The sequence below is a fragment of the Hordeum vulgare genome, chromosome 5H (genome assembly GCF_904849725.1).
Source record: "Hordeum vulgare subsp. vulgare chromosome 5H, MorexV3_pseudomolecules_assembly, whole genome shotgun sequence".
Taxonomy (NCBI): domain Eukaryota; kingdom Viridiplantae; phylum Streptophyta; class Magnoliopsida; order Poales; family Poaceae; genus Hordeum; species Hordeum vulgare.
In genome coordinates, this window is record NC_058522.1 from 393,130,216 (window position 1) to 393,156,248 (window position 26,033).

At 45.9% G+C, this 26,033-nt stretch overlaps 1 protein-coding gene across 1 annotated transcript in view; it reads right to left on the minus strand.

Moving 5' to 3' along the window:
• LOC123398853 (ankyrin repeat-containing protein At2g01680-like) overlaps window positions 1-25,674 on the minus strand; it is a 29,239-nt gene extending 3,565 nt beyond the window's left edge. Inside the window, exon 1 of the mRNA XM_045093301.1 lies at window positions 24,928-25,674. Coding sequence (XP_044949236.1) covers window positions 24,928-25,615 — 688 coding nt within the window. The 5' untranslated portion in view covers window positions 25,616-25,674. The remainder of the gene's footprint in view (window positions 1-24,927) is intronic.
• Between the last annotated feature and the right edge of the window lie 359 nt (window positions 25,675-26,033).

Below are 26,033 nucleotides of genomic sequence, written 5' to 3' on the forward strand. Positions count from 1 at the left end.
TGGCTCAGTTGTATCGATTTTGGGTCAGTTTTCCCTATTTATAGTGCTTTTGCAATAGTAGAAATGAGGCTATCCAATTTATAGTGATTTTGAGTGGCATTACCCATCTTCAATACGTGGACGATACCATCATCCTGGTTGAGTATGACGAACTCCAGCACGCCAATTTTAAATTCATTTTGCTTTGGTTCGAGCAACTCTGCGGTCTTAAGATCAATCTTTCTAAGAGCGAGGCTTTTGTTCCGGTTCTTCTACGGAAGAGTCTACCCGTGCTGCTAACATGCTTAATTGTAAATTGGGATCCTTTCATACTACATATCTTGGTGGCCCGATTTCTCCCCGTGGCCTAAAAACGAATGCCTTTAGACCTACTGGGAAAAAATTGTGAACCGGGTTGCGCCCTCGTGTCGTAGGCACCGTACTTCGACCGGGAAGGTGGTTCTCACCAACCTGAGCCTCTCCAGTCTACCTACATTCCTTATGGGCTTTTATCACCTTTTTTGCTTCCAACCATAAAGCCTTTGATAAAGATAGGTGCTTTTTACTCAACACGACGGATAATAAGAAGAACTACAGGATGGTAAGATAGAAACTGATGTGCAAACCCCCAAAACCTTCGGGCGTTAGGGATCACTAGTACAACCATCATGAACAAGTGCCTCATCATGAAGTGGTGGCGACTCATCTTTAGCGAGTCTCCGGAATCCCTATGGATCTCCATTTTAAAAGCTAAGAGCATCTCTAGTTGAACCGTCAAACCCTTAAATCTAAAACCAATTTTAAGGGTTGAGAATTGGCCATTTTTGACACTTTTAAGGGTTGAAAAACAGAGGCAAAGACTAGAACCCTCAAACCCAACCCTTATAACGGAATATTCCGTTATAAGGGTTGGGTTTGAGGGTTCTAGTCTTTGCCCCAACCCCAACCCTTAAAAGTGTCATTTTGCATATCACAATTTTCACTAGAAAAACACAATAAACCTTCAAACAAACACGGAAACAAAGATCATTGATGCATGGTTTAATAGTTTTTACATCACACAATCGTCATCTTCCCCCTCTCATCGGCACCATCACCAAAAAGTTGCACTTGGCGCCATTTCCTAGACCACTTCCACGTCCATCAAGCACCTCCATTTCCACCAACCCTAAAGGGTTCTAGAGGCGGAGCCCCGAGGTCCACCTCCGCGTCTTGGAGGAGGTCCATGAACGAGGATGGGGTTGCCATTTCCTCGAACAGCTCGTGCGTGGCGGGAGGAGGTTCGGTGACGGCGGCGGGCGGGGCCGCGGGCTTCTTCCGTGCCGCGACCTTCTTCCGCTTCGGGGACGCGCCGGCGACCTTGGAGGAAGCCCCTCGCGGCCCACGGGAGGACACCTTCGGCCGGCTCTTCTTGGGGGCGGGCGCCGGGGCCGGGACGGTGGCCGGGGCGGGAGCCGGGGAGGCGGTGCGAGGCCCGCCCGCCGCCGCTTGGCCCCGACGTGGGTCGCCGCCACCACGTCGGCCACGTTCGGTTGTAGTCCGGGGGCGGGCGCGGCGGCGGGCGGGGGCGCGGCGGCGGGGGAAGCCTCCATGGCGGCGAGGCGGCGGGAGGACGCGGTGGGAGGAGCTGGGGAGGCGGGGGGAATTCCCTCCCGCGCAATCTGGGAAGAGGAGTGCGGGTTGGGGGGAGTTTTTCCTCCCAACCCTCACTTCTACAGGCTGGGAAGGCGTTTGAGGGTTGGACCTCTAATTTTTTTACGGGTTTAAGGGTTTAAGTGTTCTAGTCTACGTCATTTTTTCGACGAAAACTGTAAAAAACGGTTATTTTTAAGGGTTTGAGGGTTTGAGGGCTCTACTAGAGATGCTCTAAGTACTTCCCGAATACCTCCCCTTTCTTTGCTTCTTTCTCTAGTTGGACTCAGTCCTAGCAGTCCCTTGAGAGGGTCCGCGATGAATTTAGAAGCTTAATCAAATTTGTTGCTGGTGATGGCAATTCTATCAGATTTTGGCTAGACTAATGGGTTGGTGATGGCCCACTCGCTAATTCATTCACTACTCTCTTTTCGTATGTGGTTGACCTTATCGTTCCTATTGCAGTTCTCGCTTTTCGTAATTGGGACTTGGGTTTTAGAAGGGCTCTCTCTCCTGAAGAGTTGGACAACTGCCAAGAACTCTCTCTCTCCTGAAGAGTTGGACAACTGTCAAGAACTCTCTGCCTACTTCCCTGTGCTCTCACAGACTCCAAATTCCATCTCTTGACCCCACACTCCATCGGATCGTTTCTCTGTTAAGTCCCTTTGATCTCGTCTTTGTGCTGGGCGTCTCGACAATCATTTTAAGGCTATTTGATGCTCCCGAATCCCCTTGAAAATTAGAATCTTTCCCCCACAAGCTATGAAACGTAAACTTCCGGCTAGTGACCAAATCATCAGGAGGCATGGCAATGCCAATGCGGCATGCGCCTCTTTGTGGAGAGACCGAAGAGACTGAGCATATCTTTTTTATCCGCTCCTAGTTTAATATTGTAACTAGGCCCCAAAAGGTTGTAACTAGGCACATGTCTTCTCGTTCAGGTGTGCTGCTTTTGCTTTGTATTTTTGTACTACTAGGAACATGTTTACTATTGAGCTTATTTTTCCATGTATTCGGCTAACTGTCTTTGCAAAATGGACGCACTTTTACAGTAGTGGAAGCCGCTGTCTAAGACGACGGACAATGATATGCTCAACGACGATATTGCCAAGATTCGTGTGTCCGCCTACAATCTTCATCCTGCCGCCCGGCCAAGCCACCCCCATGGAATGTGATCCTTAGTCGTTGCTCCTTTTTCTTTCATTTTGGCCTGCGTGCCTATTGCCATGGTTGGTTAGGCTGGTCATAATGGGGAGTATCATATAGTAGTATCATGCTTATGATACTTGTATGATACCATCTTCATAGTGCATAGTATCATAGATGACCTCATTTATTGACATGCATGACACGTAGTAGCATAGCATTTAACATGTTACGGTATCTACCTATGTTACTCTAACCCTCTATCTCTTCTTTAATTGTCTGCCACATCAGCATATTTGCTAGTCCCAAGTACATGATACTACCTTACTTACTCCCACTATGGCCAGCCTTATACTTAGACTTTCGTTTCGCCGTTGGGAAAATCCTATTTGCCGCTCTATGCGAAGCGGTGTCGAGGCTTCGCATAGAGCTGACGGGGTATCGGCTGGCCCACGTAGCGAGGGTGCCGTGCCCGGTTTTGGGAACCTTCTAGAGGTTCCAACCGGTTTTTTCGGTTTTGGAAAACTTCTAGAAGATTCTCAGAACCGGTTTTTTCTTTTTCATTTTTCTGTTTTTTTGTTTCTGTTTTAAAATTGTTCTGCATTCTGAAAAAATGTTCTAGAATTTGAAAAAATGTTCCAGAATTTAAAAAAAGTTTAAGATTTTCAAAAAATGTTTCGGATATTAAAAAGTATTACGGAATTTTAAAAATATTCTGGAATTTGAGAAATGTTCCGCAATTTTAAAAAATGTTTCGGAATTTGAGAAAATGTTCAGGAATTTGAAAAAATGTTCCAGAATTTCAAAAAATGTTCTGAAATTTAGGAAAATGTCCTAGAATTTGAAAAAATGTTTCAGAATTTTGTAAAATGTTCTCGAATTTGAAAACCTGTTCCGAAATATGAAAAAAATGTTCTGGATTTTTTATCTAAATGTTTCAGATTTTTCATAAAAATGTTCCAAAATTTTACAAAATGTTACGGAGTTCAAAAACATGTAGAATTTTAGAAATTGTGAAAACCGTTCTGAAATATACAAATAAGTTTTAAAAACAGAACATTTTTCAATTTGTGAATAAATTGAATTATCGTTAACAGTTCAAAACGGCAGACGAAACTGCAGAAACGCGTGTGCGGCCCATAAAGCCCGCCAGGGACACGCCTCTGTGCGAAAGGGCAGCAACTTGACGCACAACACGTCATATAGGAGCTCCCTCGCCGTTGTGCTACACGTGCTTTCGTGTTGCTATTTTGTTACTTGGCTTGTTGGACTTTGTCTATAAATTCAGGCGTTATGCCTTTCTCTAAAGAAAAGAAAATCATAGTGCTTTTGCAGTAGTCAATACGACGATTGGAAGTTTTGTACACTTTATGTAGTTTTTAGCGTTCCACTCTCATCCAGTAATTGTGTAGCAAAAGTGTTTGTTGCGTGCCAGGCAATTTAAAGAATTTAGATATTGAAATGCTCAGAATTGGAAATCTAAATTTTTGACTTTTATAATGATGATTTTTGAAATCAAGCTCCAATATGAACTCAATTTCAAATATTAAGATTTAATTTTTTGGAATATTATTAAGATATTTAATTTCTTAGTATCAATATATCAAAATTTAAACATCTTAAACTAAATTTTTAAAATTTTAAAATTCATGAAGTATGGAAGTTCAAACTATAAGATATAAAACTCAGAATATAAACTTGGAACTAATAAATTTGTTGAAATAAATGTTCGGTATTCAAACACTTGAAGTTGGGCCTCTTAAATTTAGTAATTTGCAAGTCATGCCCTAACTAAGAAAAAGTGGAAGTGAAGAATGGTACAGGGAATTAAACGAAAATCTATTTATGAGTCCAGGCTCATCTGCATACGTGTAGAATAAAAAAACAAAACAAATATTAAATAAGATAATTTAATGCATAAGGTCCGTTCCAATTTTAAATCATTTGGACATATGAGCACCTCTAGGCAAAAAAGATAAACCAGGGGTCTATAAAATAGTTTACTGTTCATGCACTGTTTTTTTACCGAGAGCCGTTCAAATGTTCAAATGATTTAAAAATTGGAGCAGGTCTCACGCAAGAACTTTTATATTACGAAAAAACATTTGGATTTTTTTGATTTTTTAGTATTTGTTTTGGTTTTTTCTTGACCGGACACAAATGAGCCTCGGCACCGAAACGCTACACTTGCAATTAAACCCATATCATCAATCATCAAAATAGGGTGAACAAAGAATTTGCTTGTCACGTAGTGTGGAGACAACGTAATGACAGTGAAAAAGTACTCTTTATGTTCGGGTTTTTAAGACATACATGTATTTTTAGGCCAGCTTATTTGACCTCTATTTTGACATTAAAAAGAGCTCTTCATATGTCCCAAAAATATGACTATTTTTGCGGGGACCCAAAAAACATAACACTGAATTTGTAATCCAAAGAAGTTTCTGGTCATATATTTTTTTTGCACAAGTCTCATGTATTTTTCATCTAATTAATATTCAAATAAATCTCTAAATATGTGCAGACCACGTAAACCCAAACTGGTGTACTTGGTATGCAAATAATCATTTCACCGTTTATTTTATTTTTGCATAAATTAACTTACATTCATGAATTATTTCGTTGGAAATTTCAAGAGTTTTTTGAGTTAAGAGCATCTCCAACACCAACCCTTAAATAGCCCGCATGCGTCTGGATCGTCTCGTGCGGACTATAAAATCATCCAACATGGACCTGTATCGATCCGTTTGGCAGTTTGGTCACACTTTTTTCCGTAAATCGGAGACAAAGAGGGAGCTTTGCGGGCGTCCGGGCCACTACCACATCCTTTTCTAATTGACCTGGCACACCATTAACCCCCTCCCCTCGCTTGTGCGCGCTTCCCGCTCGGAACAGTCAGCGCCACTGTAGAGCGTCGGTGTGGCATTTATGCCCGGCCAGAGTGGACGTGACCCCGTACTGTTATCAGCAACGAAGCGACGCGTCAGCTGAGAGAGTGTCTCATGCGCCGCTTCCTCATGTAGGCGACTGTTCCGCATTTAAACGACGTCGATCCGTCGCCCTACAATAATGATATGTGCGGTTGGAGAGGAAACTACTTCAACGCCACTTGTGTGTCCATCCGCTGCCCATCAATAACTACACCGCCGTTACCCATTGCCATCTGCCCGCTATACAAACACCATCCCAAGCCAAAGCCGCAGTCATCCTCGTTAAGTTCCTTTGTCCTTGCCGTACCACGTAGGCCATGGCCTTCTCACGCTCCAAAGCCCTCTAGCATAGCCTCTCGTCCGAGCAGAAGAGGGAGATGGTAGTCATTGCTGCCAGCCGACAGGCAGATGGAGGCCAACGACGTCCCAATGGAGGACGTGGTCGAGGATGTACCAACACCACCCTCCTCGTCGGTGCATGCCGGCCTCACCATCGGCGAGGACCGTGCGCAGTACACAGAGATGCTGCAGGAGGAGGAGGCCAAGTTCCGCCATGTGCAGGCCGACCGGGCCTACAATCTCGGCCTCCTCGAGGAGCATCGATGCGTGAAGGAGCAGCTCCCCACCGGCACGTCCGTGGGCGCGGCCATCTTGCCGGTTGTGCCAGACGTGGACGTGCCCAAGCAAGAGTTGTTGCTCGAGTCCTAGAGCTCCCCCGACGAGATACCTTTCGGCCACTGGCGATACCACAAACGCCAACCATATTTACAAACCGCCTACAGGAAGTACGACAAGGCGGCGGATGAGGCATGGGCAAGGGTGAGAATAAGGAGGGCATCGCTAGCTCCGCCGTGGTCATGCCTCGCCACCATGATCACAAAGCCGACACGTCCGCGGACGCTGCCGTCAACAGGAAAGAATAGTCCATGATGGGTCGTCGACGCTTGGGTCCCAAGTGTTGGAAATATGCACTAGAGGCAATAATAAATTAGTTACTATTATATTACTTTGTTCATGATAATCGTTTATTATCCATGCTATAATTGTATTGATTGGAAACACAATACTTGTGTGGATACATAGACAAAACACTTTCCTCAGTAATCCTCTAGTTGACTAACTCGTTGATCAAAGATGGTCAAGGTTTCCTGACCATAGGCAAGTGTTGTCACTTAATAACGGGATCACATCATTAGGAGAATCATGTGATGGACTAGACCCAAACTAATGAACGTAGCATGTTGATCGTGTCATTTTGTTGCTACTGTTTTTCTGCGTGTCAAGTATTTGTTCCTATGACCATGAGATCATATAACTCACTGGCACCGGAGGAATACCTTGTGTGTATCAAACGTCACAACGTAACTGGGTGGCTATAAATATGCTCTACAGGTATCTCCGAAGGTGTCCGTTGAGTTAGTATGGATCAAGACTGGGATTTGTCACTCCCTGTGACGGAGAGGTATCTCGGGGCCCACTCGGTAATACAACATCACACACAAGCCTTGCAAGCAATGTCACTTATTGTAAGTTGCGGGATATTGTATTACGGAACGAGTAAAGAGACTTGCGAGTAAACGAGATTGAAATAGGTATTTGGATACTGACGATTGAATCTCGGGGAAGTAACATACCGAAGGACAAAGGGAATGACATACGGGATTATATGAATCCTTGGCACTGAGGTTCAAACGATAAGATCTTCGTAGAATATGTAGGATCCAATATGGGCATCCAGGTCCCGCTATTGGATATTGACCGAGGAGTCCCTCGGGTCATGTCTACATAGTTCTCGAACCCGCAGGGTCTGCACACTTAAGATTCGACGTTGTTTTATGCGTATTTGAGTTATATGGTTGGTTACCGAATGTTGTTCGGAGTCCTGGATGAGATCACAGACGTCACGAGGGTTTCCGGAATGGTCCGGAGACGAAGATTGATATATAGGATGACCTCATTTGATTAGCCAAAGGTTTTCGGAGTTACCGGGAATGTACCGGGAATGACGAATGGGTTCCGGATGTTCACCGGGGGGGGGGGGGGGGGAGCCCACCCGGGGGAAGCCCATAGGCCTTAGGGGTGCCACACCAGCCCTTAGTGGGCTGGTGGGACAGCCCAAGAATCCCTATGCGCAGGAGAAAGAAAAATCAAAGAGAAAAAAAAGGGGAAGTGGGAAAGTGGAGAAGGACTCCACCTTCCAATCCTAGTTGGACTAGGATTGGAAGGGGAGGACTTCCCCCCTTGCTTCGGCCGAACCCCTTGGGGCTCCTTAAGCCCCAAGGCAAGGCCCCTCCCCTCCCACCTATATATACGGAGGTTTTAGGGCTGATTTGAGAGAACTTTGCCACGGCAGCCCGACCACATACCTCCACGGGTTTTCCTCTAGATCGCGTTTCTGCGGAGCTCGGGCGGAGCCCTGCTGAGATTAGAGCACCACCAACCTTCGGAGCGCCGTCACGCTGCCGGAGAACTCATCTACCTCTCCGTCTCTCTTGCTGGATCAAGAAGGCCGAGATCATTGTCGAGCTGTACGTGTGCTGAACGCGGAGGTGCCGTCCGTTCGGCACTAGATCGGAGCGGATCGTGGGACGGATCGTGGACGGTTCGTGGGATGGTTTGCGGGGCGGATCGAGGGACATGAGGATGTTCCACTACATCAGCCACGTTTATTAACGCTTCTGCTGTGCGATCTACAACGGTACGTAGATCGGAAATCCCCTCTCGTAGATGGACATCACCATGATAGGTCTTCGTGCGCGTAGGAAATTTTTTGTTTCCCATGCGACGTTCTCCAACAGTGGCATCATGAGCTAGGTTCATGTGTAGATGTTATCTCGAGTAGAACACAAATTTTTTTGTGGGCGGTGATGTGCGATTTGCTGCCCTCCTTAGCCTTTTCTTGATTTCGCCGTATTGTTGGATCGAAGCGGCTCGGACTGACAATACTCGTACGCTTACAAGAGACTGGTTTCATCGCTACGAGTAACTCCATTGCTCAAAGATGACTGGCGAGTGTCGGTTTCTCCAACTTTAGTTGAATCGAATTTGACCGAGGAGGTCCTTGGATGAGGTTAAATAGCAATTCATATATCTCCGCTGTGGTGTTTGCGTAAGTAAGATGCGATCCTACTAGATACCCATGGTCACCACGTAAAACATGCAACAACAATTAGAGGACGTCTAACTTGTTTTTGCAGGGTGTGCTTGTGATGTGATATGGCCAACGATGTGATGTGATATATTGGATGTATGAGATGGTCATGTTGTAATAGTTAATATCGACTTGCACATCGATGGTACGACAACCGGCAGGAGCCATAGGGTTGTCTTTAAACTAACGTTTGTGCTTGCAGATGCGTTTACTATATTGCTAGGACGTAGCTTTAGTAGTAATAGCATGATATCACGACAACCCCGATGGCGACACGTTGATGGAGATCATGATGATGGAGATCATGGTGTGGCGCCGGTGACAAGAAGATCGTGCCGGTGCTTTGGTGATGGAGATCAAGAAGCACATGATGATGGCCATATCATGTCACTTATGAATTGCATGTGATGTTAATCCTTTATGCACCTTATTATGCTTAGAACGACGGTAGCATTATGAGGTGATCTCTCACTAAAATTTCAAGCTCAAATTGTGTTCTCCCCGACTGTGCACCGTTGCGACAGTTCGTCGTTTTGAGACACCACGTGATGATCGGGTGTGATAGACTCAACGTTCACATACAACGGGTGCAAAACAGTTGCACATGCAGAACACTCGGGTTAAGCTTGACGAGCCTAGCATGTGCAAACATGGCCTCGGAACACATGAGACCGAAAGGTCGAGCATGAATCATATAGTTGATATGATTAGCATAGAGATGCTTACCACTGAAACTACTCTCGACTCACGTGATGATCGGACTTGAGATAGTGGATTTGGATCATGTACCACTCAAATGACTAGAGAGATGTACTTTTTGAGTGTGAGTTCTTAAGTAATATGATTAATTGAACTAATTCTCATGAACATAGTCTAATGGTCTTTGCGAATTATGATGTAGCTTGCGCTATAGCTCTACTATTTTTATATGTTCCTAGAGAAAATTTAGTTGAAAGTTAATAGTAGCAAACTTTGCGGATTGAGTCTGTAAAACAGAGGATTGTCTTCGTTGCTGCGCAGAAGGCATATGTCCTTAATGCACCACTCGGTGTGCTGCACCTCGAGCGTCGTCTGTGGATGTTGTGAACATCCGACATACACGTTTCTGATGACTACGCAATAGTTCAGTGCAAAATACTTAATGGCTTAGAAGCAAGGCACTGAAGACGTTTTGAAACGTCACGGAACATAAGAGATGTTCTAAAGAAATGAAATTGTGATTTCATGCTTGTGCCCTTGTTAAGAGGTATGAGACCTCTGACAAGATTTTTTGTCCATGAAGTAAAGGAGAAAAGCTCAATCGTTGAGCGTGTGCTCAGATTGTCTGAGGATGGCAATCTCTTGAATCAAGTGGGAGTTAATCTTCCAGATGAGATAGTGATGGTTCTCCAAAGTCACTGCCACCAAGCTGTGAGAGCTTCGTGATGAACTATAACATATCAAGGATAGATACAATGATCGAGCGATTCGCGATGTTTGACACTGTGAGAGTAGAAATCAAGAAGGAGCATCAATAGTTGATGGTTAGTAAAACCACTAAGTTTCAAGAAAGGCAAGGGCTAGAAGGGATGCTTCGTGAAACGGCAAAACAGTTGCTGCACTAATGAAGAGACCCAAGATTAAACCCAAACCCGAGACTAAGTGCTTCTGTTATGAGGGGAACGGTCACTGAGGCGGAGCTACCCTAGATGCTTGGTAGATAAGAAGGCTGGCAAAGTCGAAAGAAGTATGTTTGATATACATGATGTTGATGTGTACTTTACTAGTACTCCTAGTAGCGCGAGGGTATTGGATACCGGTTCGGTTGCTAGGTGATTAGTAACACGAAATGAGAGCTACGGTATAAACGGAGACTAGCTAAAGGCGAGGTGACGATAAGTGTTGGAAGCGTTTCAAAGGTTGATGTGATCAAACGTCGCACGCTCCCTCTATCATCGGGATTGGTGGTAAAACCTAAATAATTGTTATTTGGTGTTTGCGTTGAGCATGAACATGATTGGATCATGTTTATTGCAATACGATTATTCATTTAAAGAGAATAATAGTTATTCTATTTGCTTGAATAATTACCCTCAATGGTTTATTGAATCTCGATCGTAGTGTTACACATGTTCATAATATTAGTGCCAAAGATACAAAGTAATAATGATAGTATCACTTAGTTGTGGCACTGCCACTTGAGTCATGTTGGTATAAAATGCATGTAGAAGCTCCATGCTGATGGATCTTTGTACTCGCTCATTTTTGAAACGTTTGAGACATGCAAACCATACCTGTTGGTATAAATGCATGAAGAAACTCCATGAGAGATGGATCGTTTGGACTCGCTTGATTTTGAATCACTTGATACATGCAAAACATGCCACATGAAACAAGCGAGTAACTTGTTGGGAATAATACATTTTTGATGTGTGCAGTCCAATGAGTGCTAAGGCACGCATTGGATATCGTTATGTTCTTACTTCACTGATGATTTGAGTAGATACAGGAGTATTTACTTGATGAATCACAAAGTCTGAAATATTGAAAAGTTCAATTCTGTTTCAGAGTGAAGTTCTTCGTAACAAGAGGATAAACTGTCTACGATATGATCATAGAAATGAATATCTGAGTTACGAGTTTTGGTACACAGTTAAGACAATGTGGAAATTGTTTCGCAGTTCATGCCACCTGGAACACCATAGTGTGATGATGTGTGTGAACGTCATAGCCACGCCCTATTTGATATGGTGCATACTATGATGTCTCTTATCGAATTACCACTATCGATTATGGGTTATGCATTAGAGACAACCACATTCACTTTAAATAGGGCACCGCGTATTTCCGTTGAGATGACACAGTATAGACTGAGGTTTAGAGAAATCTAAGCTGTCGTTTCTTGAAAGTTTGGGGCTGCGATGCTTATGTGAAAAATGTTTCAGTCTGATAAGCTCGAACCCAAAGCGGATGAAAGCATCTTCATAGGATATCCAAAACAGTCGGATACGTCTCCTATCTCAGATCCGGAAGCGAAGTGTTTGTTTCTAGAAACGGATCCTTTCTCAAGGAAAGGTTTCTCTCAAAAGAGTTGAGTGGGAGCGTGGTGGAACTTGATGAGGTTATTGAACCGTCACTTCAACCAGTGTGTAGCAGGGTGCAGGAAGTTGTTCCTGTGGCGCCTACACCAATTGAAGTGGAAGCTAATGATAGTGATCATTAGAGCTTCGGATCAAGTTACTACAAACCTCGTAGGTCGACAAAGGTCGCGTACTGCTACAAAGTGGTATGGTAACCCTGGCTTGGAGGTCATGTTCTTGAGCAACAATGAACCTACGAGTTATGGAGAAGCAATGGTGGGCCCGGATTCCGACAAATGGCTGGAGGCCATGAAATCCAAGAGAGAATCCATATGTGAGAACAAAGTGTAGACTTTGGAGGAACTGCTTAATGGTAGTAAGACTATTAAGTAAAGATGGATCTTTAAAAGGAAGAAAGACGATGATGGTGATAAGTCACTATTAAGAAAAGCTCGACTTGTCACAAAGATATTTTCGACAAGATCAAAGAGTTGACTATGATGTGACTTTCTCACTCATAGCGATGCTAAAAAGTCTGTTGGAATTATGTTAGTAGTTGCTGCATTATTTGTGAAATATTGCACATAGGAAGTCAAAACATTGTTTCCTCGACGATTTCCTTGAGGAAAGATTGTATGAGATACAATCAGAATGTTTTGCCGATCCTAAGGATACTAACAAGTATGCAAGCTCCAGCGATCCTTCAACGGACTGGTGCAAGCATCTCGGAGTTGCAAAATACACTTTGATGAGATGATCAAAGATTTTGGGTTTGTACAAGGTTTATGAGAAACTTGTATTTCCAAATAAGTGAGTGGGAGCACTATAGAATTTCTGATAAGTACATGTGGTTGACATATTGTTGATCAGAAGTAATGTAGAATTTCTGTGAAGCATAAAAGGTTGTTTGAAAGGAGTTTTTCAAAGGAATACCTGGATTAAGCTACTTGAACATTGAGCATCAAGATCTATGGAGATAGATCGAAACGCTTAATAGAAGTTTCAACAAGATGCATGCCTTGACAAGTTTTTGAAGGAGTTCAAAATAGATCAGCAAAGAAGGAGTTCTTGGTTGTGTTGTAAGGTGTGAATTTGAGTAAGACTCAAAACCTGACCCCGGCAGAATAAAGAGAATAGACGAAGGTCGTCTTCTATTCCTTGGCCGTAGAATCTAAAGTATGCCATGCTGAGTACCGCACTTGATGTGTGCCTTGCTACAAGTATGTTAAGAGGTACATAGAGTGATCCAGGATTGAATCACTAAACAACGGTCAAAGTTATCCTTAGTAACTAATGGACTAAGGAATTTTTCTCTATTATGGAGGTGGTTAAAAGAGTTCGTCGTAAAGGGTTACGTCGATGCAAACTTTGACACTAATCCGAATAACTATGAGTACTGAAACGGATTCGTATAGTAGAGTAGATATTTGGAGTATTCTCGAATAGCACGTAGTGTTGGAAATATGCCCTAGAGGCAATAATAATATGGTTATTATCATATTTCCTTGTTCATGATAATCGTCTATTGTTCATGCTATAATTGTATTAACAGGAAACAGTAATACATGTGTGAGTAAATAGATCACAATGTGTCCCTAGCAAGCCTCTAGTTCGCTAGCTCGTTAGTCAATAGATGATCATGGTTTCCTGATCATGGGCATTAGATGTCATTGATAACGGGATCACATCATTGGGAGAATGATGTGATGGACAAGACCCAATCCTAAGCCTAGCACTAGATCGTATTGTTCGTATGCTAATGCTTTTCTAATGTCAAGTATCTTTTCCTTCGACCGTGAGATTGTGCAACTCCCGGATACTGTAGGAGTGCTTTGGGTGTATCAAATGTCACAACGTAACTGGGTGACTATAAAGGTGCACTACGGGTACCTCCGAAAGTGTCTGTTGGGTTGGTACGAATCGAGATCGGGATTTGTCACTCCGTGTGACGGAGAGGTATCTCTGGGCCCACTCGTTAGAACATCATCATGAGCTCAATGTGACTAAGGAGTTAGTCACATGATGACGTGCTATGGAACGAGTAAAGAGATTTACCGGTAACGAGATTGAACAAGGTATAGGTATACCGACGATCGAATCTCGGGCAAGTTCTATACCGACAGACAAAGGGAATCGTATACGGGATTGATTGAATCCTTGACATCGTGGTTCATCCGATGAGATCATCGTGGAGCAAGTGGGAGCCACCATGGGTATCCAGACCCCGCTGATGGTTATTGGCCAGAGAGGTGTCTCGGTCATGTCTGCCTGTCTCCCGAACCCGTAGGGTCTACACACTTAAGGTTCGATGACGCTAGGGTTATAGGGAATTATTATACGAGGTTACCCAAAGTTGTTCGGAGTCCCGGATGAGATCCCGGACGTCACGAGGAGCTCCGGAATGGTCCGGAGATAAAGATTGATATATAGGACGGATGGTTTCGGATACCGGAAGTGTTTCGGGCATCACCGGTAACGTACCGGGACCACCGGGACCACCGGAGGTGGCCCCGGGGGACCACCGAAGGGGGGCAACGACCCCTGGAGGTAAGGTGGGCCAAGTGGGGGTGGGAACCAGCCCCTAGGTGGGCTGGTGCGCCTCCCCACTCAGCCCATTGCGCAAGGGAAGGAAAAGGGGGGGGGGGGAAACCCTAAGCCAGGTGGGCCTAAGGCCCACCAGTTGGTGCGCCACCCCCTCCTCCCCCTTCTGGCCGCCACACCTCCCATCTGGGGGGGCTGCCACACCCCCTAGGGTGGGAACCCTAGGGGTGGCACCCCCTCTCCCCTCCCCCTATATATAGTGGGCACTTTTGTCCATTGGAGACCAGACTTTTCCCTCTCCCTCGGCGCAGCCCTGCTCTTCTTTCTCCTCCTCTCTGCCGGTGCTTGGCGAAGCCTTGCCGGGAGACCTCGTCTCTCCATCGACACCATGCCGTCGTGCTGCTGGAGTTCTTCCCCAACCTCTCCCTCCTCCTTGCTGGATCAAGGTGCGGGAGACGTCACCGGGCTGCACGTGTGTTGAACGCGGAGGTGCCGTAGTTCGGCACTAGATCGGAATCGCTGCGAGTACGACTCCATCAACCGCGTTCTAGCAACGCTTCCGCTTAGCGATCTTCAAAGGTATTAATATGCTCTTACCCCTCTCTCGTTGCTGGTCTCTCCATAGGAAGATCTGAATATGCGTAGGAAAATTTTGAATTTATGCTACGTTACCCTACAGTGGCATCCGAGGCAGGTTTTCTATGCGTAGATTCTATGCACGAGTAGAACACAAAAGTTGTGGGCGATGATTTGTCAATTTGCTTGCCTCTACTAGTCTTATTCTTTTCCGGCGGTATTGTGGGATGAAGCGGCCCGGACCGACTTTACACGTACGCTTACGTGAGACTGGTTCCACCGACAGACATGCACACCGTGCATAAAGGTGGCCAGCGGGTGTCTGTCTCTCCTACTCTAGTCGGATTGGATTTGATGAAAAGGGTCCTTATGAAGGGTAAATAGCTTTGGCATATCATCATTGTGGCTGTCACGTAGGTAAGAAGGCGTTCTTGCTAGAAACCCAAATCAACCACGTAAAACTTGCAACAACAATTAGAGGACGTCTAACTTGTTTTTGGAGGGTTTGACATGTGATGTGATATGGCGAAAGTTGTGATGTTGCATGTATGATGTATGAGATGATCATGTTATTGTAAAAGGTTTCACGACTTGCATGTCGATGAGTATGACAACCGGCAGGAGCCATAGGAGTTGTCTTAATTTATTGTATGAGATGCAACGCCATGTGCTTACTACTTTTACTTCAATGCTAACGGTTAGCTATAGTAGTAGTGATAGTAGTAGTTGGCGTGACGACTTCACGGAGACACGATGATGGAGATCATGATGATGGAGATCATGGTGTCACGCCGGTGACGATGATGATCATGCGATGCTTGAAGATGGAGATCGAAAGAGCAAAGATGATAATGGCCATATCATGTCACTATATGATTGCATTGTGATGTTTGTCATGTTTTACATCTTATTGCTTAGAACGACGGTAGCATAATAAGATGATCCCTCTTATAATTTCGAGAACGTATTCCCCTAAGTGTGCCCCGTTGCAAAGGTTCGTTGTCTCGAAGCACCATGTGATGATCGGGTGTGATAGATTCTAACGTTCGCATACAACGGCTGTAAGCCAGATTTACACACGCGAAACACCTAGGTTGACTCGACGAGCTTAGCATGTACATACATGACCTCGAATACAAGAGACCGAAAGGTCGAACATGAGTCGTATGGTTGAATACGATCAGCATGGAGTTGCTCACCATGGTGACTAGTCCGTCTCACGTGATGATCGGACACGGGTTAGTCAACATGGATCATGTATCACTTAGATGACTAGAGGGATGTCGATTTAAGTGGGAGTTCATACTTAATTTGATTAAATGAACTTAATTGTCATGAACTTAGTCTAAAAGTTGTCTTTATAAATATTGTAGATGTCCAACATCAACCTCAATTTCAACGCATTCCTAGAGAAAAGCAAGCTGAAAGATGATGGTAGCAACTATGCGGACTGGGTTCGCAACTTGAAGCTCATCCTTGAAGCAGCTAAAAAGGCTTATGTCCTTGATGCGCCGCTAGGTGACCCTCCCGCTCCCGCAGCAGCCCAGGAGATTCTGAACGTCTGGCAAACGCGGAGTGATGACTACTCTCTGGTTAGGTGTGGCATGTTATACAGTTTAGAAACGGGGCTCCAAAGGCGTTTTGAGCAACACGAGGCATATGAGATGTTCCAGGAGCTGAAGCTGGTTTTTCAAGCTCATGCCCGTGTTGAGAGATATGAAGTCTCTGACAAGTTCTTTAGCTGTAAGATGGAGGAGAACAGTTCTGTCAGTGAGCACATACTCAAAATGTCTGGGTTACACGGTCGTTTGACTTCACTTGGAGTCGAACTTCCGGATGATGCTATAATTGACAGAATCCTCCAGTCTCTCCCACCAAGCTACAAAGGCTTTGTGCTTAACTACAACATGCAAGGGATGGAGAAGACCATTCCCGAGTTGTACTCGATGCTCAAGTCTGCAGAAGTAGAAATCAAGAAAGAGCATCAAGTGTTGATGGTCAACAAGACCACTAGTTTCAAGAAAGGCAAGGGTAAGAAGAACTTCAAGAAAGACGGCAAAGCTGTTGCCGCGCCCGGTAAGCCAGATGCCGGGAAGAAGAAAAAGAACGGACCCAAGCCTGAGACTGAGTGCTTCTATTGCAAGGGAAAGGGTCACTCGAAGCGGAACTGCCCCAAATACTTAGCGGACAAGAAGGCCGGCAACGTTAAAGGTATATGTGATATACATGTTATTGATGTGTACCTTACCAGCACTCGTAGTAGCTCCTGGGTATTTGATACCGGTGCTGTTGCTCACATTTGCAACTCAAAGCAGGAACTGCGGAATAAGCGGAGACTGGCCAAGGACGAGGTGACGATGCGCGTCGGGAATGGTTCAAAGGTCGATGTGATCGCCGTCGGCACGCTACCTCTACATCTACCATCGGGATTAGTTTTAAACCTTAATAATTGTTATTTAGTACCAGCTTTAAGCATGACCATTGTATCAGGGTCTTGCTTAATGCGAGACGGCTACTCATTTAAGTCAGAGAATAATGGTTGTTCTATTTATATGAGTGATATGTTTTATGGTCATGCTCCGCTGGTGAATGGTTTATTCTTGATGAATCTCGATCGTGATGTTACACATATTCATAGTGTGAGTACCAAAAGATGTAAAGTTGATAATAATAGTCCCACATACTTGTGGCACTGCCGCCTTGGTCACATCGGCGTTAAGCGCATGAAGAAGCTCCATACTGATGGACTGTTAGAGTCTCTTGATTTTGAATCATTTGACACATGCAAACTGTGCCTCATGGGCAAGATGACTAAGACTCCATTCTCAGGAATAATGGAGAGAGCAACCGACTTATTGGAAATAATACATACTGATGTGTGTGGTCCAATGAACGTTGAAGCTCGCGGTGGTTATCGTTATGTTCTTACTCTCACCGATGATTTGAGTAGGTATGGGTATATCTACTTGATGAAGCACAAATCTGAGACGTTTGAAAAGTTCAAGGAATTTCAGAGTGAGGTTGAGAATCAACGTGACAGAAAAATTAAATGTCTACGATCTGATCGTGGAGGAGAATATTTGAGTCACGAGTTTGGCACACACCTAAGGAAGTGTGGAATCGTTTCACAACTGACGCCGCCTGGCACACCGCAACGCAACGGAGTGTCTGAACGTCGTAATCGCACTTTATTAGATATGGTATGATCTATGATGTCTCTTACCGACTTACCGCTATCATTTTGGGGATACGCATTAGAAACTGCAGCATTCACTTTAAATAGGGCACCGTCTAAATCCGTTGAGACGACACCGTATGAACTATGGTTTGGCAAAAAACCTAAGTTGTCGTTTCTTAAAGTTTGGGGCTGTGATGCTTATGCGAAGAAACTTCAACCAGAAAAGCTCGAACCCAAAGCGGAGAAATGCGTATTCATAGGATACCCTAAGGAAACTATTGGGTATACCTTCTATCTTAGATCCGAAGGTAAAACCTTTGTTGCCAAGAACGGATCCTTTCTAGAGAAAGAGTTTCTCTCGAAAGAAGTAAGTGGGAGGAAGGTAGAACTTGATGAGGTAATTACACCCCCTCTCGAACAGGATAGTAGCGCAGCGCGGGAAGTTGTTCATGTGGCGCCTACACCGACTGAAGAGGAAGTTAATGATGATAATCATGAAGCTTCGGATCAAGTTACTACTGAACCGCGAAGGTCCACAAGGGCACGCTCCGCACCAGAGTGGTACGGCAACCCTGTGATGGAAATCATGTTGTTAGACAACGGTGAACCTTCGAACTATGAAGAAGCGATGGCGGGCCCGGATTCCAACAAATGGCTTGAGGCTATGAAATCCGAGATAGGATCCATGTATGAGAACAAAGTATGGACTTTGGTGGACTTGCCCGATGACCGGCGAGCCATAGAAAATAAATGGATCTTCAAGAAGAAGACTGATGCAAACGGTAATGTAACCGTTTAAAAAGCTCGACTTGTCGCAAAGGGTTTTCGACAAATTCAAGGAGTTGACTACGAAGAGACTTTCTCTCCCGTAGCGAAGCTGAAATCAGTCCGAATCATGTTAGCAATTGCCGCCTTTTATGATTATGAAATTTGGCAAATGGACGTCAAAACAACGTTCCTTAACGGGAACCTTAAGGAAGAGTTGTATATGATGCAACCAGAAGGTTTTGTCGATCCTAAGGGTGCTAACAAAGTGTGCAAGCTCCAGCGCTCGATCTATGGGCTGGTGCAAGCATCTCGGAGTTGGAACATTCGCTTTAATGAGGTGATTAAAGTGTTTGGGTTCATACAGGTTTACGGAGAAGCCTGTCTGTACAAGAAAGTGAGTGGGAGCTCTGTAGCTTTCCTCATACTGTATGTGGATGACATATTATTGATGGGGAATAATATAGAGATGTTGAAGAGCATAAAGGCCTACTTGAACAAGAGTTTTTCAATGAAGGACCTTGGAGAAGCTGCATACATATTAGGCATCAAGATCTATAGAGATAGATCGAGACGCCTCATAGGTCTTCGCAAAGTACATACCTTGACAAGATATTGAAGAAGTTCAATATGGAAAACTCAAAGAAAGGGTTCTTGCCAGTTTTGCAAGGTATGAGATTGAGTAAGACTCAGTCGCCGACCACGGCAGCAGATAGAGAGAAGATGAGTTCTGTCCCCTACGCTTCAGCCGTGGGCTCTCTAATGTATGCCATGCTGTGTACCAGACCTGATATAAACCTTGCCATAAGTTTGGTAGGGAGGTACCAAAGTGATCCCGGTATGGAACACTCGACAGCGGTCAAGAATATCCTTAAGTACCTGAAAAGGACTAAGGAAATGTTTCTCGTTTATGAAGGTAACGAAGAGCTCGTCATAAAGGGTTACGTCGACGCTAGCTCCGACACAGATCCGGATGACTCTAAGTCACAGACCGGATACATATATGTGTTGAATGGTGGGGCAGTGAGCTGGTGCAGCAGCAAGCAAGAAGTCGTGGCAGCATCTACATGTGAAGCGGAGTAGATAGCTGCTTCAGAAGCAACTCATGAAGGAATTTGGATGAAGGAGCTCATCACCGACCTTGGAGTGGTTCCAAGCGCGTCGGGTCCAATGACACTCTTGTGTGATAACACTCGGGCCATTGCCATAGCCAAGGAGCCCAGGTTTCACCGGAAGACGAAGCACATCAAACGCCGCTACAACTCCATCCAGGACCATGTCCAGAGTGAGTGATAGATATTTGTAAAGTACACACGGATCTGAATATTGCAGACCCATTGACTAAACCTCTTCCACGAGCAAAACATGATCAACACCATAATGCTATGGGTGTTCGATACATCACAATGTAACTAGATTATTGACTCTAGTGCAAGTGGGAGACTGTTTTGAAATATGCCCTAGAGGCAATAATAATATGGTTATTATCATATTTCCTTCTTCATGATAATCGTCTATTGTTCATGCTATAATTGTATTAACAGGAAACAGTAATACATGTGTGAATAAATAGATCACAATGTGTCCCTAGCAAGCCTCTAGTTGGCTAGCTCGTTAGTCAATAGATGATCATGGTTTCCTGATCATGGGCATTAGATGTCATTGATAACGGGATCACATCATTGGGATAATGATGTGATGGACAAGACCCAATCCTAAGCCTAGCACTAGATCGTATTGTTCGTATGCTAATGCTTTTCTAATGTCAAGTATCTTTTCCTTCGACCGTGAGATTGTGCAACTCCCTGATACCGTAGGAGTGCTTTGGGTGTATCAAACGTCACAAAGTAACTTGGTGACTATAAAGGTGCACTACGGGTACCTCCGAAAGTGTCTGTTGGGTTGGTACGAATCGAGATCGGGATTTGTCACTCCGTGTGACAGAGAGGTATCTCTGGGCCCACTCGGTAGAACATCATCATGAGCTCAATGTGACTAAGGAGTTAGTCACACGATGACGTGCTACGGAACGAGTAAAGAGACTTACCGGTAACGAGATTGAACAAGGTATAGGTATACCGACGATCGAATCTCGGGCAAGTTCTATACCGACAGACAAAGGGAATCGTATACGGGATTGATTGAATCCTTGACATCGTGGTTCATCCGATGAGATCATCGTGGAGCAAGTGGGAGCCATCATGGGTATCCAGACCCCGCTGATGGTTATTGGCCAGATAGGTGTCTCGGTCATGTCTGCCTGTCTCCCGAACCCGTAGGGTCTACACACTTAAGGTTCGATGACGCTAGGGTTATAGGGAATTATTATACGAGGTTACCGAAAGTTGTTCGGAGTCCCGGATGAGATCCCAGACGTCACGAGGAGCTCCGGAATGGTCCGGAGATAAAGATTGATATATAGGACGGATGGTTTCGGATACCGGAAGTGTTTCGGGCATCACCGGTAACGTACCGGGACCACCGGGACCACCGGAGGTGGCCCCGGGGGACCACCGAAGGGGGGCAACGACCCCGGGAGGTAAGGTGGGCCAAGTGGGGGTGGGAACCAGCCCCTAGGTGGGCTGGTGCGCCTCCCCACTCAGCCCATTGCGCAAGGGAAGGAAAAGGGGGGCAAACCCTAAGCCAGGTGGGCCTAAGGCCCACCAGTTGGTGCGCCACCCCCTCCTCCCCCTTCTGGCCGCCGCACCTCCCATCTGGGGGGGCTGCCGCACCCCCTAGGGTGGGAACCCTAGGGGTGGCACCCCCTCTCCCCTCCCCTATATATAGTGGGCACTTTTGGCCATTGGAGACCAGACTTTTCCCTCTCCCTCGGCGCAGCCCTGCTCTTCTTTCTCCTCCTCTCTGCCGGTGCTTGGTGAAGCCCTGCCGGGAGACCTCGTCTCTCCATCGACACCACGCCGTCGTGCTGCTGGAGTTCTTCCCCAACCTCTCCCTCCTCCTTGCTGGATCAAGGTGTGGGAGACGTCACCGGGCTGCACGTGTGTTGAACGCGGAGGTGCCGTAGTTCGGCACTAGATCGGAATCGCTGCGAGTATGACTCCATCAACCGCGTTCTAGCAACGCTTTCGCTTAGGGATCTTCAAAGGTATGAAGATCCTCTTACCCCTCTCTCGTTGCTGGTCTCTCCATAGGAAGATCTGAATATGCGTAGGAAAATTTTGAATTTATGCTACGTTACCCAACACGTAGTAGCAACATCTATAAGATGACATAAAGATTTGTAAAGAACACACGGATCTGAAAGTTTTCAGAACCGCTGACTAAAACCTCTCTCACGAGAAAGACGTGATCAGACCCCAGAACTATATGGGTGTTGGATTCGTTAGAATCACATGGTGATGAGAACTAGATTATTGACTCTAGTGCAAGTGGGAGACTGTTGGAAATATGCCCTAGAGGCAATAATAAATTAGTTCTTATTATATTTCTTTATTCATGATAATCGTTTATTATCCATGCTATAATTGTATTGATTGGAAACACAATACTTGTGTGGATACATAGACAAAATACTGTCCCTAGTAATCCTCTAGTTGACTAGCTCGTTGATCAAAGATGGTCAAGGTTTCCTGACCATAGGCAAGTGTTGTCACTTGATAACGGGATCACATCATTAGGAGAATCATGTGATGGACTAGACCCAAACTAATGAACGTAGCATGTTGATCGTGTCATTTTGTTGCTACTGTTTTTCTGCGTGTCAAGTATTTGTTCCTATGACCATGAGATCATATAACTCACTGGCACCGGAGGAATACCTTGTGTGTATCAAACGTCACAACGTAACTGGGTGGCTATAAAGATGCTCTACAGGTATCTCCGAAGGTGTCCGTTGAGTTAGTATGGATCAAGACTGGGATTTGTCACTCCCTGTGACGGAGAGGTATCTCGGGGCCCACTCGGTAATACAACATCACACACAAGCCTTGCAAGCAATGTCACTTAGTGTAAGTTGTGGGATCTTGTATTACGGAACGAGTAAAGATACTTGCCGGTAAACGAGATTGAAATAGGTATGCGGATACTGAAGATCGAATCTCGGGCAAGTAACATACCGAAGGACAAAGGGAATGACATACGGGATTATATGAATCCTTGGCACTGAGGTTCAAACGTTAAGATCTTCGTAGAATATGGAGGATCCAATATGGGCATCCAGGTCCTGCTATTGGATATTGACCGAGGAGTCCCTCGGGTCATGTCTACATAGTTCTCGAACCCGCAGGGTCTGCACACTTAAGGTTCGACGTTGTTTTATGCGTATTTGAGTTATATGGTTGGTTACCGAATGTTGTTCAGAGTCTCGGATGAGATCACGGACATCACGAGGGTTTCTGGAATGGTCCGGAGACGAAGATTGATATATAGGATGACCTCATTTGATTACCGGAAGGTTTTCGGAGTTACCGGGAATGTACCGGGAATGACGAATGAGTTCCGGATGTTCACCGGGGGGGGGGGGGGCAAGCCCACCCGGGAGAATCCCATAGGCCTTAGGGGTGCCACACCAGCCCTTAGTGGGCTGGTGGGACAGCCCAAGAAGCCCTATGCGCAGGAGAAAGTAAAATCAAAGAGAAAAAAGGGGGAGTGGGAAAGTGGAGAAGGACTCCACCTTCCAATCCTAGTTGGACTAGGATTGGAAGGGGAGGATTTCCCCCTTGCTTCGGCCGAATCCCTTGGGGATCCTTGAGTCCCAAGGCAAGGCCCCTCCCCTCCCACATATATATACGGAGGTTTTAAGGCTGATTTGAGACAACTTTACCACGGCAGCCCGACCACATACCTCCACGGTTTTTCCTCTAGATCGCGTTTCTGCGGAGCTCGGGCGAAGCCCTGCTGAGATTAGATCACCACCAACCTCCGGAGAGCCGTCACGCTGCCGGAGAACTGATCTACCTCTCCGTCTCTCTTGCTGGATCAAGAAGGCCGAGATCATCGTCGAGTTGTACGTGTGCTGAACGCGGAGGTGCTGTCTGTTCGACACTAGATCGGAGCGGATCGTGCGACGGATCGCGGGACGGTTCGTGGGACGGTTCGCGGGGCGGATCGAGGGACGTGAGGACGTTGCACTACATCAACCGCGTTTATTAACGCTTCTGCTATGCGATCTACAAGGGTACGTAGATCGGAAATCACCTCTCGTAGATGGACATCACCATGATAGGTCTTCGTGCGTGTAGGAAATTTTCTGTTTTCCATGCAACGTTCTCCAACACCAAGATGGCCACTGCTCCACCCTCTCCCGTTGAAGCCTAGCTAGCGGGCTCGACCTATTGGCCGCTTGACGACGACATGGAGGCAGATAGCTTCACTTCCCGGTGCTTCAGAGGCATGGATTATGAAGGTGGAGCTAAAGAGTCGAGGTGGAACTGAAGAAGACTTCTCGGGGCTCATGGTTGGACATGGAAAACCGACATCATTTAGTTTATAATATAGTGTATTTAAAATTATTCTAAATGTAATGAATTTTGTCATGTCTATGTAAAAAAAATCTCCGAATTGCAATGAATGTGCTTTGTTTTTTTATAGTAAAATGACATCCAATTTATATGAAAATCCGTTGTGTTTGCATAATGTCGTCTGATTCATTGAATTGTGTTTAAAATATATGCACGCAGCGTTAGATGACTGTCTCTTACATTAACATTTGCGGACTAATCCTATACATGGATGCCGTAGCAAATTTGTGGGTCCATGTTAAAGATGTCCGGACTAAAACACGTTGCGATTGTGCGCATTTTTTTAAACCGGCTGTCAATGTATTCTTATCCGGCGGTATGAATTATTTTGCAGCTTTTTATGAACTTGTTTTGAAGCACAGACATTTTATTATTATTTTCATTAATAAAGGGCCTGCATTTATCTTTTTAATGCAGAGAGTTCGTATGTATTTCTTCTTTTTCTAAAAAGAAAATGAATGAGATAATAAAATAGGGAGAAAAGTTTCACCTTTGCCCTTGAGAGCGGCTTCATGCAAGGCATTTCGCCCGTCCGGTCCAGAGTACGACAGCCCTGTGTCCTTCTGATAGAGCTGCCTTGCAATGTCGTCGTGATCCAGCGAGACAGCCACGTACAGCGGCGAGGCGCCATCGGCCGGCGGAACTCGAGCTAGCTGTGGATCCTCCGACATCAGCTGGGCGACCATGTCCCTGCTGCCCAGACGGACCGCCTCGTGTAGCACCGTCTCTCCCTGCTCGTTCTGCATCCTGAGCATCGCCTTCACCCTCTCGTCGTCGCTGCCGCCGCCGCCATTGTCGGCTCCTCTCGCGAGAGCCACGAGATGAGCGACCATCCCGCCCCACCCTGCGCGGACGGCGCAGTGCAGTGGCGTGTCGCCGGCGCTGTTCCGGGCGTCGAACAGGTGACGGGCCCTGTCGTAGATCACCGTCGCGCTCTTGAGGAATCGATCGGCCTCCCCCCGCAACGCGACCACGTGGAGGACGGAGTCCCGCGCCACGGTGACCGCGTCGACCGAGGTCACAGTGGATGCCGATTCGACATCGACCACTCTGTCGATGCGGACGATGACATGACGACGTGCCGGTGGGGGTGGCGCCGGCTGGGGCGGCGCTGCCGCGTCGTGTTTTTGGCTAAGGAGACGCTCGAGCTGCTCCCAGTCGCCGCGGCGCGCGGCCATGAGCAGCTCCGGATGTGGCTCGAAGTCGACCCCCTCATTTGGCTCCGTGTTCTCTGGAGCCATTCTTGGAGGCAGGTGCACTCTTTGGTACGTAGTAGATCCTAGCGCTCGAACCTACTATTTCTAGATCGATGACCGTATCAGGGAAGCTACTTGGTGGACTCAAACATCACGTAATGGCGCTGGTGAGAACAGTAGAGATGCGATTCTTCCTCAAACAACACGTAATGGCGCTTGAGAGCGAACAGTAGAGAACTAGAGATGCGTTTGCTAATCATTGTGGCCTTGAGAGCGAACAGTACAGATGCGATTCTTCCTCAAACATCACGTAATGGCGCTGGGGAGAACCAGTAGGATCACTCCGCATGTATCCCTCCCTCACTCAGTGCAGCCCACACGCCGTTTTTGTCACCAGCGC